The sequence below is a fragment of the Motacilla alba genome, unplaced genomic scaffold (genome assembly GCF_015832195.1).
Source record: "Motacilla alba alba isolate MOTALB_02 unplaced genomic scaffold, Motacilla_alba_V1.0_pri HiC_scaffold_28, whole genome shotgun sequence".
Lineage (NCBI taxonomy): Eukaryota > Metazoa > Chordata > Aves > Passeriformes > Motacillidae > Motacilla > Motacilla alba.
The window spans coordinates 4,591,452-4,607,107 of NW_024037374.1; the positions used below are offsets into that span (position 1 = coordinate 4,591,452).

The window sequence follows — 15,656 nt, forward strand, 5'->3', positions numbered from 1 at the left end:
TAACCGCATGTAGCACAGGGTATGGAGTGTGGGGCTTTTGGACCCCTGCCATCACATGTACAAGCTTTCCAAGCTAAAATTCCCCTTTTATACTGTATGTCATCACCATCTCCTCCCATTTTTGATTCGTCACAATTGTATCTCCACCCTCATCATCACCTTCATCACACATGCTCCACCATCCTTTTAGGTGGTCACACCACTCTTTGGTGGTCGTCTGAAGAAGGCATCTCCCCTTCCTCAGGTGTCCTTTATTTCACCTTTTGGATTACACATGCACACCAAGCTGGTATAGTTTAAGCCAAAGCTAACATAATATAAGCCAATATTATGTTCTAACATTAAAGCAATAAATCTCATATAATTAACATTTTCCTGGTGTCCAACCAATTTTTCATCTCCTTCAAATATATTTAGTAATAGTTATCTCTTGCTTCTTCCTGTCTGAACATCTGCAGAAGGGGGGACCCCTCCTCCCCCTTCCTTTTTTTTTTTTTTTAGCATTTACCTTTTAACTGTTTTATTATTTCCAAATATAAATTACTGTATCAATATTGATTACTGTTTCAATTTTGTCAGCATGAATCACACCTATTTATCACATCTGGCTAGAGAAGTTGGCTATGAAAGTCCATCCATCCAGTGGATGCTCACGTACCCAAGAGTTGGCTAGTGAAGAGCATCACAGCAATGGGCGGGTGATTGGGCTGCCAGGACTAAAGTGTCTTGGGTGGGTCTGGACTAGCCACTCAATGGTGAATTATTTCTGGCTCAGTGGGCCCATTAGGCCTCTAAGGTTATCAGGGAAGAGATGTATCACACAGATGCATCATGACTAAGGGGTGGATTTAACCATGGACACCATCTCCAGGATATCCCTGACTGTGAAATGTGTGCTGAGATCAAGCAGGCCAGGCCAGCAAAGCTGCTGTGGTGTGGGGGTGATGGTCGAAACATATATCTGGGGAACCGTGGCAGATCAACTGCATCACACTGCTGCAACCTCTCCAAGGCAAGAGCTACATGCTGACAGTGGTAGAAGCTACGACTGGATGGCTGGAGACCCATCCCCATGCATTACACCACTTCCTGGAACATCATGTTGACCCTTGAAAAACCCTTGAAAAACAAGCCCTGTGGCAAAGTAGCAGCACTGAAAGAATTGACTCAAACAATGAAACTTAGTTCAAAAACAGCCTCATGAACACCTGGGCCCCAGGAAAGCTGAATGGTACAATGAACTGTTAAAAACCACCTCGAAAGCAATAGGTGAGGGACCTTCAAACATTAGGATCTTCATTTAGCAAAGGCTGCCTGGTCAGTGAACACCTACTAGGCTCTACCCAATTGAGCTGGCCCTGCCCAAAGAAAACATCCATGTACTGGAGAAGGGGATAAAATACCTGTGGTGCATATAAGAAGTGGGTTAGGGAAAACTGTTTGGATGAGTCCTGCCTTAAGCAGAGGCAAACCCATCCATGGCATTGTCTTTGCTCAAGGACCTTGGTGCATTTTGTGGGTAATGCAGGAGGATTTGGCTTTGGGTGAGAATAGTCTGTGATGTTGAATTGTATAACATTGGGTGCTGAATGACACTGCCACTGTGTGTCATAAGTTCCATAGCCAGTGAGGATGGATGGCTCCAGATACACCAGTTATGAGCTCCTCATGCTGCAGCCAGCCAACAGCACCACAGCCCTCCTGCCCTGAGAGACATCTAGAATGGACAGAATTACAGCCATGGACTAAATGAACTCAGCAGACATCTTAGAGGCCCTGCCATTCACAATGGAAATGATACCTGTGCTTGTGTATATTTATATATATGGGTGTATGTATTTAGTGGGAAGGTATAGGATCTGGGCATGAGTAGATGGTATAGAAAGAGGAGCAGATACTGTCCTGGCTTTGGATAGGGCTTTAATGTGTATTATATCACCTCCCTTTTTTGTCAGGGGTGGGGGGAAAGGGACTCTGTCTGGCCTCTAGGAAGAACATGGCTTCTGGATGAAAAACATCATGGAATTTTCTGCTGTTGTTCATTGTCTTGGGGTCCACATTGAGCACTTTCGCATGTGAGTTAGCCTTTTTTGTATATTTTTCTTATTAATATTGTTGCTGTTACGGTTTGTTTTCTTATCTTATTGCTGTACACATTAAATATTTCCTACCTCAACCTGTGATTTTCACATTTTTTTGCTTCCAATTCTCAACTCCATCCTGCTGGACCAGGAAGGGGGAGGGGGGAGCAAGCAAGAAGTATCTGGTTTGGGAGAGTCTTGGTGGGGGCACTGAACTGGGGAGTACCATTCCTAAACCACGACCACAAAGCAATCTGGAATTCCATGGCCCAAGCCAATAGCAACAGGTCCTAATGCAGGTTTCCACCATGTTACAATCCGGTTTAAACACAGAACAGCAGAGGAAACGAAGTCTCTGCAAATAAAGCCGATCAAACCCAGAAAGTTTCAAAATATACCTAAAAACATGATAAAGACCAAACAAGGTTGGATGTTGGTGCCAAAAAATTGATGAAAGAAAGAAAGAAAGAAAGAAAAAGAAGAAAGAAAGAAAGAAAGAAAGAAAGAAAGAAAGAAAGAAAGAAAGAAAGAAAGAAAGAAAGAAAGAAAGAAAGAAATGAAAAGGAAGTGGCGGAAGGAAGGAAGTGGCGGAAGGAAGGAAGTGGCGGAAGTGGCGGAAGGAAGGAAGTGGCAGAAAGGAAGGAAGTGGCAGAAGGAAGGAAGGAAGGAAGGAAGTGGCAGAAGGAAGGAAGGAAGGAAGGAAGGAAGGAAGGAAGGAAGGAAGGAAGGAAGGAAGGAAGGAAGGAAGGAAGGAAGGAAGGAAGGAAGGAAGGAAGGAAGGAAGGAAGGAAGGAAGGAAGGAAGGAAGGAAGGAAGGAAGGAAGGAAGGAAGGAAGGAAGGAAGGAAGGAAGGAAGGAAGGAAGGAAGGAAGGAAGGAAGGAAGGAAGGAAGGAAGGAAGGAAGGAAGGAAGGAAGGAAGGAAGAGGAAGGAAGGAAGGAAGGAAGGAAGGAAGGAAGGAAGGAAGGAAGGAAGGAAGGAAGGAAAGAAGAAAGAAAGAAAGAAAGAAAAAGAAAGAAAGAAAGAAAGAAAGAAAGAAAGAAAGGAAGGAAGGAAGGAAGGAAAAGAAGGAAATGAAAAAGGAAGGAAGGAAGGAAGGAAGGAAGGAAGGAAGGAAGGAAGGAAGGAAGGAAGGAAGGAAGGAAGGAAGGAAGGAAGGAAGGAAGTCGTGGAAGTGGCGGAAGAAAGGAAGGAGTGTGGGAGGGCGGGGGGAGGAATGGGCAGGAGTTGGGTAGAAATGTATCACCCTTCTGAGGGTGCCAATAAGTCTCATTGTTCCCCTCCATCTGATCTTCTGGGTGGTGAGGGGCCATGTTACCATGCCACACCACCACGCCACCAAGAAATATGGAGTCCAGTGGATAAATACATGTTTTGGCCAGGTGGGAATACTCACGTGCCTCCCTTACAAAGGGGCAGTTTGACACTGTCCATTGCAACACTGTGGATCTGTTGCAGTATGCTGCAGTGCTCTGGTGCAGGGTCTGGGGCCTTGGGGGGGCCGGGGGGGGGGCTGTGGGGTGTGGAGACAGATAGGCATACTGGGCCTCTCCCCTGGAGAGGTATCCCTTGAATGGGATATGATAAGATCATGGTCATGGTGAGTTCTCAGCATGCTTTGGAATCCCATGTAGATTTGTTGGGACCGATTGGTTTTTCCCCCTTTGAACCACCCCCGCTTTTCCCCATAAAAACCCCAGTTTCTGCCCTGTTCATGAGGGAGCTGTCATCTCTAGCCTCCTTTGCAGGGTGATGGAGTAAAGGCTACGTCTGTGGAACTGCTGTACGGTGTTCCTGTCTCTTTGTCCCTGTGTTGGCCAAGGTACACCTCGCAAGGCAGAGCTGAAATCACTAAGAGCTGAGATCACTGCTATGAGCTGAGCTGTCTGCCCCTTGCAGAGGTTATCCTGCAGCTGAAGGACTGCCTGAGATCCCTAGAAAGTTGTTGCTTGCGGGACCTCTCTCTGGGAAGGCTGGGCATCTGGGTCAAGCCATCAGAGCCCTGACCAGCTGCCCAACAGGGGGGAGCCTTTGATGGGCCATGACACCCCTCTCTCCTTCGTGTAGATGCAACTTCTCCCGGGGTGAAGGGGCCTCACAACTTAGCTCCTCTGCACAGCACAGGATAGGTGTTAATGCCTCTCACCAGATGCTTTTTCATCACACACCAAAACCTCTCTCCCCCCACCCTTTGGTGTGAAGGTCTGTTGGAGTCTGGCAGCTGATAGCCCTGGGGCTGTGGTCTCCCCTCAGAAGGTATTAGGCTTGTGCTCTGTGAACATACTCCGCCTTGAGTTGTTATTTTCTCCTATCTTTATCAGTGAGCAGTGTAGGCCCTCAGTAAGAGCCCCATTCAGGGTGTGGTAGTCTTCTCTGCAGCTTTTGTAAAATAGTTTTACTATAATAGGCAAAACTTCTTCATGAAGATGTTTAAGTCATAAATGATAATATTTCTGTCTCCAACACACAGCAGTCCAGGATCACAACTGGGCCAAGACTTGGTCCAAATTTTTTCTTGGGCCAATGCTGTGGTAACTGACCCTCAGAATGAGACAGCAAGTGGTTGCCAGGGCAAGAGGATCAACTGCAGGCTTCAGCTCATGCCTACGGCAATCACTTGTAGCAATGGGTCTCCATGGAGCTGCTCCAGGACTGGTATCAGCCATGGATCTTGGTGATGGGCCTGAAGTGACAGGATGTGGGAGAATGGCTCCCCCTGATAGAGAGCAAGTTTAGATCAGCTTCTAGAAAAAAATCTTCCCTGTGAGGGTAGTGAGGTCCTGGTACAGGTTGCCCAGAGAAGCTGTGGCTGCCCCATCACTCGAAGTGTCCAAGGCCAGTTTGGACAGGGCTTGCAGCAACTTTGTCTAGTGGAATGTGTTCCTGGCTGTGGTGGGAATAGAGTATAAGAAATGTGTAAAAAGCAGCTTTACCCCCAAAGAGTTGCAGCCAGGCCAATTATCCAAGATCAGAAACAGGCTTGACTCACAGCTGTAACCAATAAGGAAGAACAGTCCTATAAGACAGGGAGAACTGGGACCTGGAGTTGGTTGCTGTCTGGGCTTTGAAGAAGAAGGAGCAGTGTTGAGAAGAACTACCCATGAGAAATCACCGAGCAGCTATGGGACTCTTGCAATAAGATAACGCTTTTATATTGAGAACACAACAAATGGTGATCCTGACGTGATCCCATAGTGATTTGGGTAAAGAACTGTAGAGAGAGTTGTAAGGACGTAATCATATATGTGATTCGGGTAGAGAACTGCAGACAACATCTATAGCTGGGCGAATCCGAAGGAGCCGGGTGCAGTGGTGTGTGCCTGTAATCCTAGCTGTGCAGGAGGCTGAGACTGACGGATTGCTTGAGCATGGAGAAGCCCTCAAAAATTTTATAGTGGCCATCTCCACAGGAACCTGATGTAATTCGGGATTGGGCTGCAGGGAAAGGTGCAGCCGGAGATGGAGCCCAGCGTAGTATTGAGAGCAGCAGGGGAAGCTGCCTGGTCCGGACCTGATAAATTTCGACACCTGGGGTGCAGGTGAGCCGCTGGGGACATAATAGAAAATAAGACATTGAGTGAAGAATAAATTATTTTAATGGAAAACAGAGCAAGGCAAGAGAGGCTTGCGGTGACCAAGAGTCAGAGCTGCACAGACAGCATGTAAGAGAAGCCTTCTAAATTGTATAGTGGCCATCTCCACAGGAACCTGATGTGATTTGGGATTGGGCTGCCGGGAAGTGCAGCTGGAGATGGAGCCCAGTGTAGCATTGAGAGCAGCAGGGAAAGCTGCCTGGTCTGGACCTGACAAATTTTGACACCTGGGGTACAGGTGAGCCACTGGGAACACAATGAGAAATAATATATCGAGTGAAGAACAGATTGTTTTATCTACATGGAAAACAGGGCAGGGCAATAAAGGCTTGCAGTGACCAACTAATAAAAGAAAAAAAAGAAAAAAAAAAGAGAGAAAAAAAAGAGAAAAAACTGTAAAAGAAGAGAATTATTAAAGCAGCAGTGGGAACTGAAGACAGAGTAGCTCTATCATTCAGTATGGTGTCTTTGCTGATGAAACATGTGCATTTTGTTTGTGAATTGCAACTATTAATCATTGATTAGGCATAAGTGTAACAAGTTTATATTTCATAAGTATAAGTTCACTTTACAGACACTGGATCAATGTTGTTCAAGTTCTATAGCTATTGATAAAATTATGTAATTGTCGATTTGTTGATAAGTATAAGGGTTTCTGATGTTTTATCAATTTACTCAAACATACCTTTCTAGAGATGCTGCAACTTCGTAATTAAAAGAAAGGGGGGAATTGTGGTGGGAATAGAGTATAAGAAATGTGTAAAAAGCAGCTTTACCCCCAAAGAGTTGCAGCCAGGCCAATTATCCAAGATCAGAAACAGGCTTGACTCACAGCTGTAACCAATAAGGAAGAACAGTCCTATAAGACAGGGAGAACTGGGACCTAGAGTCGGTTGCTGTCTGGGCTTTGAAGAAGAAGAAGGAGCAGTGTTGAGAAGAACTACCCATGAGAAATCACCGAGCAGCTATGGGACTCTTGCAATAAGATAACAACACTTTTACATTGAGAGCACAACACCTGGCCATGGCAGGAGGGTTGGAAGTAGAGGGTCTTTAAGGTCCCTTCCAACCCACACCATTCTTTGATTCTATGATTCCATCAGAGGTGTGTGATGTGGTAGTTAAGAGTGTCTTGGGCAGAGGAACCACAAAATGACTGTTTTCCACTGTGGGGATAGAAAGGAGGGAGCAACAGAACTGCCCCCTTGGACTGCTGGAGGGCACATTTTGTCCTATTTAGGAGATCCATTGACAGAGTCCCTTGGAAGACAGTCCTGAAGGGAAAAGGAATCTAGGAAAGGTGGAGATTCTTTAAAAAGGAAATTTTAAAGCTCCAGGAGCTGTGCCCATTTGCCATAAGACAAGCCAGTGTGGGAAAATGATTGGCCTGGTTAAAGAGAGAACTTAGCCAGGATCTCAGGGCAAAAAAGAGCATGTGTCACCTCTGGAAGGAGAGGCAGAAAACTTAGGGGATTACTTATAGGATGTTGTGAGGTGAAGCAGCAAGAAAATTAGAAGGGCCAAAGCCAAACTGGAACTTAATTTCACCAGTGTGATTAAAGTTAAGAAGAAAAGTTTCTATAAATCCCTTGGCAGCAAAAGGAGGGCTCAGAAAAGTCTCCATCCTTTGCTGGGTGCAGAGGGCAGTGCCGTGTCAGGGAGAAGGAAAAGGCTCAGTCTTTAATACCAAACCCAGTTGTCCTGAGGATGCTCAGCTCCCAGGGCTGGAAGTGGTGACAAGGAGCTGAGTGAAGCCCCTGAATTAATTCATTGACTGGAGGAAACAGTCAGTGACCTGCTCTGCCACTGAGCCACATACACAAATCCCTAGGCACAAATGAGATGCACCTGAGGGAGGTGGAGAAAGTCTTGGCCAGCTCTATTTCACTCATTTCTCAGCAGCTCTAGTAAACTGAAAGAGTCCCTGTTGACTTGAAATCAGCAAATGTGATGCCCTTCTATGAGGATTGGAAGGAGGATTCAGGGAGCTCCAGGCCTGTCTGAGACATAGGGTTAAGAATTAGAGGGGTATTGATTAGAAATGGATATTTAGATGATATATATTGCTTAATATTTGTTGCATTTTACTGTGCTAACTGCCTGTAAAGGGAAGACAGGGAGTACATGTGAGAGCAATATGAAAGAAAGCAAGGATGTGTGATAAGGGAAGGATGATGTTCATCAAAACAGGGCAAAGTTACAAGACTACCAAAACAAAAAGGCTCCTCTGACCCCCGAACCATATCAAACCAATCCCATGGTCTGGAATGTAACCAAAGGATCAGTAGGCATGCACAAGAAGACAGGGTGAGAAGGTCAGATCTGATGACCCCCAAGGACCCCCAAGACAACCATCAGAGACAACTACACAGGCGCAAGGGACTGATAATTAGCATACAAAGCAGGACAGGGTGGAGCCAGGAAATGAATATACATAAATGTATTGCAAAACCTAATGTATATATAACATTTTAGAGCATAAAAAAGAACGTTGAGAGCTAGTAGATGCGCATGCCTTTGTGGAAGTATCCTGCATGTGCCCAGCCAAAAAAAAAATACCTAACTACTTTATAACTTTCTTTGTCTTCTAGAGTTTTAGAGGCTTTCCGTGTATCATGTCAGCCTCACCTCTGTAGGGGAAGGCCATGGAGCAGATCATCCTGAGTGCTATCCTACAGCATGTGCAGGACAACCAGGGGATCAGGCCCCGGTAGTGCACGTTTGGGAAAGGCAGGTCCTTCTGTGACAGAATGACCCACTCAGTAGATAAGGGAAGGGCAGTGGATGTATATTTATAGACATCAGTAAAGCCTTTGACCCTGGAGAAGCTGGCTGCTCATAGATTGGACAGGGGAACTGTTTGCTGGATGAAAAACTGGCTGATGCCCAAGCCCAGAGAGTGGTGGGGAATGGAACTAAATCCAGCTGGGGCCAGTGTAGCAGGATATGTTCCCTGCCACAAGAGCTTGGTAATTGGTGAAATAAATCACTAAAGACCGCTTGTTTTGTGGTTATTTGGGTGCCATGGAAGTGACACTTCTATCTGACAATAAACATCTGGCTGTGGAAGCAAGACTGTGCAAAGGTAAGCTGGAATTTCTGACAGACACTTTACTTCACAACCTATTAAAGCTACACCAAACGTTCACAAAGTAGAAGTCTTCTGCACATTTCCTGGAAATGTGTGGGGCTTTTCCCCCAAAGATGGGATGCTGGTTTTGTGGTTACTCTCTTGAGGGTTGAGTGAAAGGACTCTGTGCACACTCTTGCCAGTTTGGTGATAAGTTACATTGACTCCTAATCTATACTATTTCTTTCCTAGCTTTGATATAGGTACCTTAATGTTGTGCACTGTTTTATGTAATCTACTAGTATTTTTGTTTTATACTGTGTAGTAAGTAACTCTGTTCAAGACTTTTTCTCTATTATCTCCTGTCTATTCAATAAATATCTCATTTTCTATATACCTGATCTGCCACTCTTGCGAACCACAGTGGTTTAGGTGCAGGCCACCTAATTCAAGCTGTACCCAAGAATCTTACCCTAAGACAGGGCTTGTCTGAAGCTCCCACCCTAACCATAACACCCAATTACTTGCGGGTGACCCCAGGAGTCAGTGGTAGGTCGAGTCCTGTTCAACATCTTTACTGGTGATCTGGATGAGGGGATCAAGTGGAAGTCAAACTAAGTTCACAAACGACATCAAATTGTGTGGGAGTGTGGATCTGCTGGAGGGCAGAAAGGCTCTGCAGAGGGATCAGGACAGGCTGGATTGTTGTAGTGTGATGTCATAGCCTGCCTAGGTTATCCTGGTCCTTCCCCAGGTGCCAATCACCTCACCTTTCCTCCAACCCTGACCCCTGCTGAGTGCTGTCTGTCAGTCCTGGCATTCCAGAAGGGCGTTGAGTGATTGGCAGAGTTCAAAAGATGCTTTCCACCCCTGGGGGCCGTTGGCCCATCCAGGTGTCCCTTTCACCTGAGACCTGCCCACCCTGTACCTGGTTGATGGGTTTCCTCTCCGTCCCCTCCCCCCCTCCCCCAGGTAAAAGAGCAAGCAGATCACACAGTGATGGTCTGTTGGAGCTGTTGCCAGATTCACGGGGCCACATGGTCCAGAATAATATCCCTGGATCAAAACCCTCTATCAGAACTGACTCCTTCCTTCACCATTGCCTTAAAGCCTCTCCGTCAGTGAGAACCTGAGGAGCAGACACTCTGCCAGAGGAAAGCTCCATCTGGCTGCTTACCAGAGGCTCTTGCATGCCTGGACTTATCCTCTCCTACCCTGCCGCAACATCCAGCTAGCCAATAGTGTCTCTCAGGTAAAACACCTCAGTTGCCGCTGTTGGTTCAGACGCAGGGCCAGGCAAGTCGAGGCACGTCCTAATCAGTAATATTGGGAATAAATCCTAAAACTGGATCAAGAGGCTGAACCTGTCTTGTCCCCCATTGGGATGCCTGTTGCTGCCCCAGCTGCCAGCACCAGAGGGACTCGGCCCATGGAAAGGGACCTGGAGCAGTTCCTGAGGGCCTCACACCCCCCCAACCCATCTTCCCCAGAAGCTTTTTCACCAGGTTTTCTTTTGCTGTCTCTTCCTGAAACGTGAGTGATGGAGCAGCCCGGGGAGCACCTGGGGTCAGCCAAGGTCGCCCATCCCAAACCTCCCCCACTTTTAGAATCCCAGGCTGGTTTGGCTTGGAAGGGACTTCAAAGGTCATCCCAGTCCACCCCCTGCCATGGGCAGGGGCATCTTCCACTATCCCAGGTTGCTCCAAGCCCTGTCCAACCCAGCCTTGGACACTTCCAGGACTGGAGCAGCTGCAGCTTCTCTGGGCAACCTGTGCCACGGCCTCACCACCCTCACAGGGAGGAATTTCTTCCCAATATCCCATCTAACCCTGCCCTCTGGCAGGTGAAAACCCTCACCCTCCATCCTGTCCCCTGACAAAGACCCTCCCCAGCTCTCCTGGAGGCCCCTTTCTATATTCTATTTTATATCTCTATTAGATTTATACCTACATACATATCAGCCCAAAAAGCGGCTCAGGCAGTCCATGACTATTTGTGGCCACCCGGGGCAGCCCCTTTTGGTGGGTGCGGGGGAGTGGGCAGATCTGTGGGTTATTTTAGAGAGCCTCAGGAGGTTTGGGAGGCTCCTGAGGGTCTATAGGGTGTTCAGGGAGGGAGAGCTGTGGAGCATTTTGAGGGGACTCTAAGGGTATTTGGGATCTACCGGGGAGTCTGTAGGGGATGGAGGGGGTCTCTGGGGTTTTGGGGGGGCTGCAGGAGTGTATACTCCAGGTCCCCAAAGTCCTCTCAACCTCTTCTTCATCTGACAGGATTCATCTCCACCTGTCAGGGAAGTTCACCACACAGACCCTGTTCCCGATTCCCATGACATTTTTGATGTGCTCACCATGCAGGAATGTTTTTCCTGCAACTTCCCTGGCTCCAAGAGGGACCACGGGAGTGGCACGAAAAAATGGGGGTCTTGTCCATCCCCCATATGGGCAATTGCAGTTTTGATTCAAATTTTCATTAAAGGATTGTGAAAAATGCGTATTTTATGATTGGCTTTTCGCAAAAATTAAAAGGAATATTATATGTGTTATGTTAGAAAGTTATGCTGTATAATTTTCTTAAGTAGGGTGTTAAATGTAGCTTTAGGTTATATCATAATGTTAAAATAGAAACTATGTACCTAGGATATTTTTTAAAGAAAGGAATGAGCTACTCACACCAGACAGCAGCCACAGGACACCTAAATCTTTCAGAGCAAAAGAATTTATGGCTCCATTATCAGAAGAAACTAACTTCTTCCCGCCTCGCTCAGCCATGAAGATGCCGTTTAGGATCAAGAGGAAGAAGCTGACACAGAATCCGTTGTTTGAATGGAATTTATGCATCATGTATGAGGTGTATGAATATGCAACAGTCCATTGTTTTTAAGGGTTAACCCTCTGTTAACGGGTGTCCTCTTTCGGGCTTATTTTGCCCAGAAAAAGGTACCCAGACCGTCCGCAGCTCTTTGTTCTTATTGTCTCCTATTGTCCTAACCTCAATTGTTCAAATTTTTATTACTCTAATTACATTACTATTTTAAAAACCATTTTATTACGAATAAACTTTTAAAAATCTTAAAAACAAGTGACTGGCGTTTTCCACAGGCTGAACTGCTGCTGATACTGCGACAGGGTCAGGGCCTTTCTCTACATTGTGGTCATCACGCCAGTTCCCAGGAGACACTCGAGGGGCGCTTGGAGGCGAGCTGGGGGTGCTTGCGGGATCATTGAAAGGTCTGGAGGAGCACTTAGGGGCCGGGGCGGCAGCCGGAGAGCACCTGGGGGCCCGAGGGGACACACGGGGCATTTTGGGGGCAGGTAGGGGACGGGGGGGCGGGCGGACATAGGGAGCCCGAGGGGCACTTGAGGGTCAGGCGAGGGGAACCGGGAGGCACCTAGGGTTCAGGGAAGCACCTGGGGAGCAGCTGGGACGCTCCTCAGGGGACACTCCCGGCTCCGGCGGGACTGTCGGGGCCGCGGGGCATGATGGGAGCCGCAGTCCCGGCTCCCCCCGCGCGGCCCCGCGGGCTGTCGGGAGTTGTAGTGCAGGAAGTGAGCAAACTGCCGACCCAGCGGGCGGCGGGGGGTACGAGGGGTTTTTGGGGGTTCAGGGGGAGCTCCTGAGGCCCCCCATGACCCCCCCCTCCCCAGCGCCACGTCGGCCATGCGAAGCTGAAGAAGACAGGTGAGCCCCACTGCCGCGGGTTTGGGGGTTCCCGCCCCGATTTGCCCAATAAGCCCCAGGCGCCCCTATGGACTTCTTAGTCCCCACAGACCCCCCCAACGCTGTCCTGGGTCCCCCAAAACATCCCACTCACCACCGGACAGTTAAAGACCCCCCCAAAGCCCAAGGGTCCCCCCAAACCCCTTCCTGGATCCCCCAATATCTTTCACAAAATTTCCCCAACACTCCTAGAGTCTCCCCCAAAAATCCCATAGACCTCTACGCCCTAAAGACACCCAGTGCCCTCCCAACCACTCCCGATTTCCAGCGCTCCCGATAAACCCCCCAAATCCCTTCCTCAGCCTCGGAGCCCCTCCAAACACCCAAAGACCCTCACGCACCCCCCGGAGACACCCGGCACCTCACCAACAGCCTCTTCTGAGCCCCCAGAACCCCCCAAAAGCTCCTGGGGACGTGTGGGGGGAGAGGGGATTTGGGGCAATCCCAAAGGTGGGGGAGGCAAAAGAGGGAGTTTTGGGGGTCTCCCCACCTCCCCGGTGCAGTTTTGGGGTCTCATTGCTTTATTGGCCCCACCGTGGGCTGGGGTGCTCAGGTGGGCATTCCAGGAGGGTCTCGATGGCCCTGGTGGGGGGAAGGCAGCGCAAACAGGGAGTTAGGGGGACCTGAGGGAGGCGCAGGGGCAGAGCCCTGAAATTTGGGGGCGGCGATGTCCTACCGAAGGCGTCCCCTTACGGCCCGGCGGTGGCATCGCAGCATCCAGAGGAGGGGGTCCCCAGGAGGGCCTGGGGGGGCGGCATGTCACGGGGGGTGGCAGTCCCACAAGTGTTCCCCCAGCCCCACAAGGGGCTTCCTGAGCCAGAAGTGCCTCCCCAACCACAAGTGCCCCCCCAGCCCCTCAAGTGACCCCTGACCCACAACTGCCCCCCCGCCCCACGAGTGACCGCCCCCGGCCCACAAATGACTGCCTTAGCCCACAGGGGCACCTCTAGCGCACCACTGACCCCCTGGCCCAAAAGGGCGCTTCCAGCCCCACCAGTGACCCCTCTGACGCACAAATGCCCCCCAGACCCACAAAGGCGGCTCATGACCCTCAACAGCCCCCAGCCTTCGAGCAACTCCCTGGCCGACAAGCGACCCCCATGACCCACTGGTGACCCTGAAGCGGCCCCCGTGACCCTCAAGTGACCCCCATGGCCCTCAAGTGACCCCATGACCCTCAAGTGACCCCCATGGCCCTCAAGGCCTCCTCTGGTACCTCACCCAGTGGCTGCTGCCATGGCGCCCGCTGTAGGGCATCACGTGCGCTGCTCCTGATTGGCTGGGGGGCCTCGCGGGCGTCACCTGACCTCAAGCCTGGCCCTCCGCGGCGCAGGGGCTCAGGAAGCGCCTCCCTTGCAGGCCACAGGGCATCCTGGGAGTCACATGACTTCCAATAGGGTGCACACCACAGAGCCCCGAGGCAGTCATGGGACCCCCAGAACGGCTCCTGCGGCAAAGGCTCGTGGGACTCTCGCTCCCCATGGGGTGGCGCCCCGTGGCGCAGAGGTGCACAGCAGCTGCTGCTGATTTGCCGCGGGGCATGGTGGGAGTCACCTGACTGTGAGTACCCTGCCCCCTGCAGGGTATCCAGAGAGCTGCTCCTCGTCGGCCAGAGGGTTCTGTGGCAGTCATGTGGCCTCCAGCAGGGCTCCTGCCACAAGGGTTCCGGGGAGACAGGCAGGGGTGAAGACAGCCCCTGGTGCGGGCAGAAGCGTCTCCCGATTGGCCGTTGTGCCTCAGGTGGGTCACGTGACTGCCAGGGCACCGCCCCCTGCAGGGCCCCGCGGGAATCACGTGATTTCCCCGGTGGCGCCCCCTGCAGGGAACCCCGCGGAGCAGCAGAGCCCAGCCGGGCCCTGCCCACCAGGGGCGTGTCCAGCGCCGGCTCCTCCCCTCGGCACCGCCTCAAGCGCCATTGGACAAGGGGGTCCTCGAGGGTGGAGCTGCAGGGGGCGGAGCCAAGCAGAGGCTTCGCCCTCTCCGGCCCGCGGGGGCGGGGCCTGAGCAATGCCTGGCTGGGGGGGAGGAGAGGGTTGGGGAGGGCCGGGGACCCCCGAAATGCTGACCGTGCACTGACCCCGCAGGGCTGGTGGTCTCGGGAGGAGTTTGAGCGGCTGCGGGACGCACTTATGGGCAGAATGGGGGGTCCGGGACATCACCTGGGGTGGGGTAGCTGGGGGTCCCCGAGGCGCTCCTGGGGAACACTGGGGCAAGGGAGGGAATTGGCAGGCACTGAGGGGTCTAGTCAGCATTTGGGGGTCTGGGGAGCACTTGGAGCCCGGTAGAACACTGAGGGAACGGGGGAGCAGACCGGGGCCTCCAGGGGGCACCAGGGGATCCCGAGGGGCACTGGAGGACGGGCTGCTCTCCCACCTCCTTTGCACCAGACGCTCCGTTCGCTGCTCCAGGCTGAGCTTCTGCGGGAGGTATGCGGGAAGTGACGCGGGGCCCTTCCGAGCCCCCCAAATTCCCCTCCGGGATGCCCCAAATCCCCGCCTCGGTCCCCTCCGGACCCCTCAGGCCTCACCGGCTCCATCGCCCGCGCTCTCGTTCGGTTTCGCCCCAGCGCTCCGAGCTCGGGCGCTGATTGGTTCAGGGCGCGGACGGGCGGGCGCTGCGGCCAATGGGAGGCGGGGGCGGGGAAAGGCGGGAAGCGGCGGCGCCGAGCGCGGCGGGGGAGGGGGGGGGGGTCCGTGTGAGGGCCCTGGGGGTGCGCGGAGGGGCTGGGGGGCTCTGGAGGCGCTGAGGGAGGCCCTGGAGTATAAATGGGGGTCCCTGGAGGGGTTTGGGGGCTCTGGAGGCGCTGAGGGAGGCCCTGGAGTATAAATGGGGGTCCCTGGAGGGGTTGGGGGGCTCTGGAGGCGCTGAAGGAGGCCCTGGAGTATAAATGGGGGTCCCTGGAGGGGTTTGGGGGCTCTGGAGGCGCTGAGGGAGGCCCTGGAGTATAAATGGGGGTCCCTGGAGGGGTTTGGGGGCTCTGGAGGCGCTGAGGGAGGCCCTGGAGTATAAATGGGGGTCCCTGGAGGGGTTGGGGGGCTCTGGAGGCGCTGAGGGAGGCCCTGGAGTATAAATGGGGATCCCTGGAGGGGTTGGAGGGCTCTTGAGTATAAATGGGGAGGCCCTGGAGTATAAATGGGGGTCCCTGGAGGGGTTGGGGGGCTCTGGAGGCGCTGAGGGAGGCCCTGGAGTATAAATG

General features: G+C 51.5%; 1 protein-coding gene across 15 annotated transcripts; it reads right to left on the reverse strand.

The window, feature by feature from the left end:
- Positions 1-11,776: 11,776 nt before the first annotated feature.
- On the reverse strand, positions 11,777-15,030 carry LOC119696399. 15 transcript variants are annotated; one of them, XM_038126106.1, is made up of 6 exons: positions 14,988-15,030; positions 14,834-14,877; positions 13,682-14,475; positions 12,951-13,042; positions 12,151-12,264; positions 11,777-12,014 (listed from the first exon to the last, which is right to left on the reverse strand). In XM_038126106.1, exons 1-6 carry the CDS (start codon positions 14,994-14,996, stop codon positions 11,985-11,987), a joined length of 1,083 nt encoding a protein of 360 aa, XP_037982034.1. In that variant the 5' UTR covers positions 14,997-15,030; the 3' UTR covers positions 11,777-11,984. The 15 variants fall into 15 exon arrangements, 11 of the variants coding, with proteins under 11 accessions (XP_037982034.1, XP_037982042.1, XP_037982038.1 ...); XR_005255575.1 differs by lacking the exon at positions 12,151-12,264 and adding an exon at positions 13,137-13,203 and having other exon boundaries at positions 11,837-12,014; positions 13,677-14,475; XR_005255574.1 differs by adding an exon at positions 13,137-13,203 and having other exon boundaries at positions 11,837-12,264; positions 13,677-14,475.
- Between the last annotated feature and the right edge of the window lie 626 nt (positions 15,031-15,656).

Bases quoted from the DNA above. Each gene is read 5' to 3' on its own strand.
- LOC119696399 (XM_038126103.1), bottom strand. The intron at 14,476-14,833 runs GTGGGAGAGCAG...CCTCCCCCCCAG, and splicing joins GAGCGTCTGGTGCAAAGGAG to CCAGGCATTGCTCAGGCCCC. The intron at 13,204-13,681 runs GTGAGGTACCAG...CCGCCCCCCCAG, and splicing joins GCCATGGCAGCAGCCACTGG to GCCCTCCTGGGGACCCCCTC.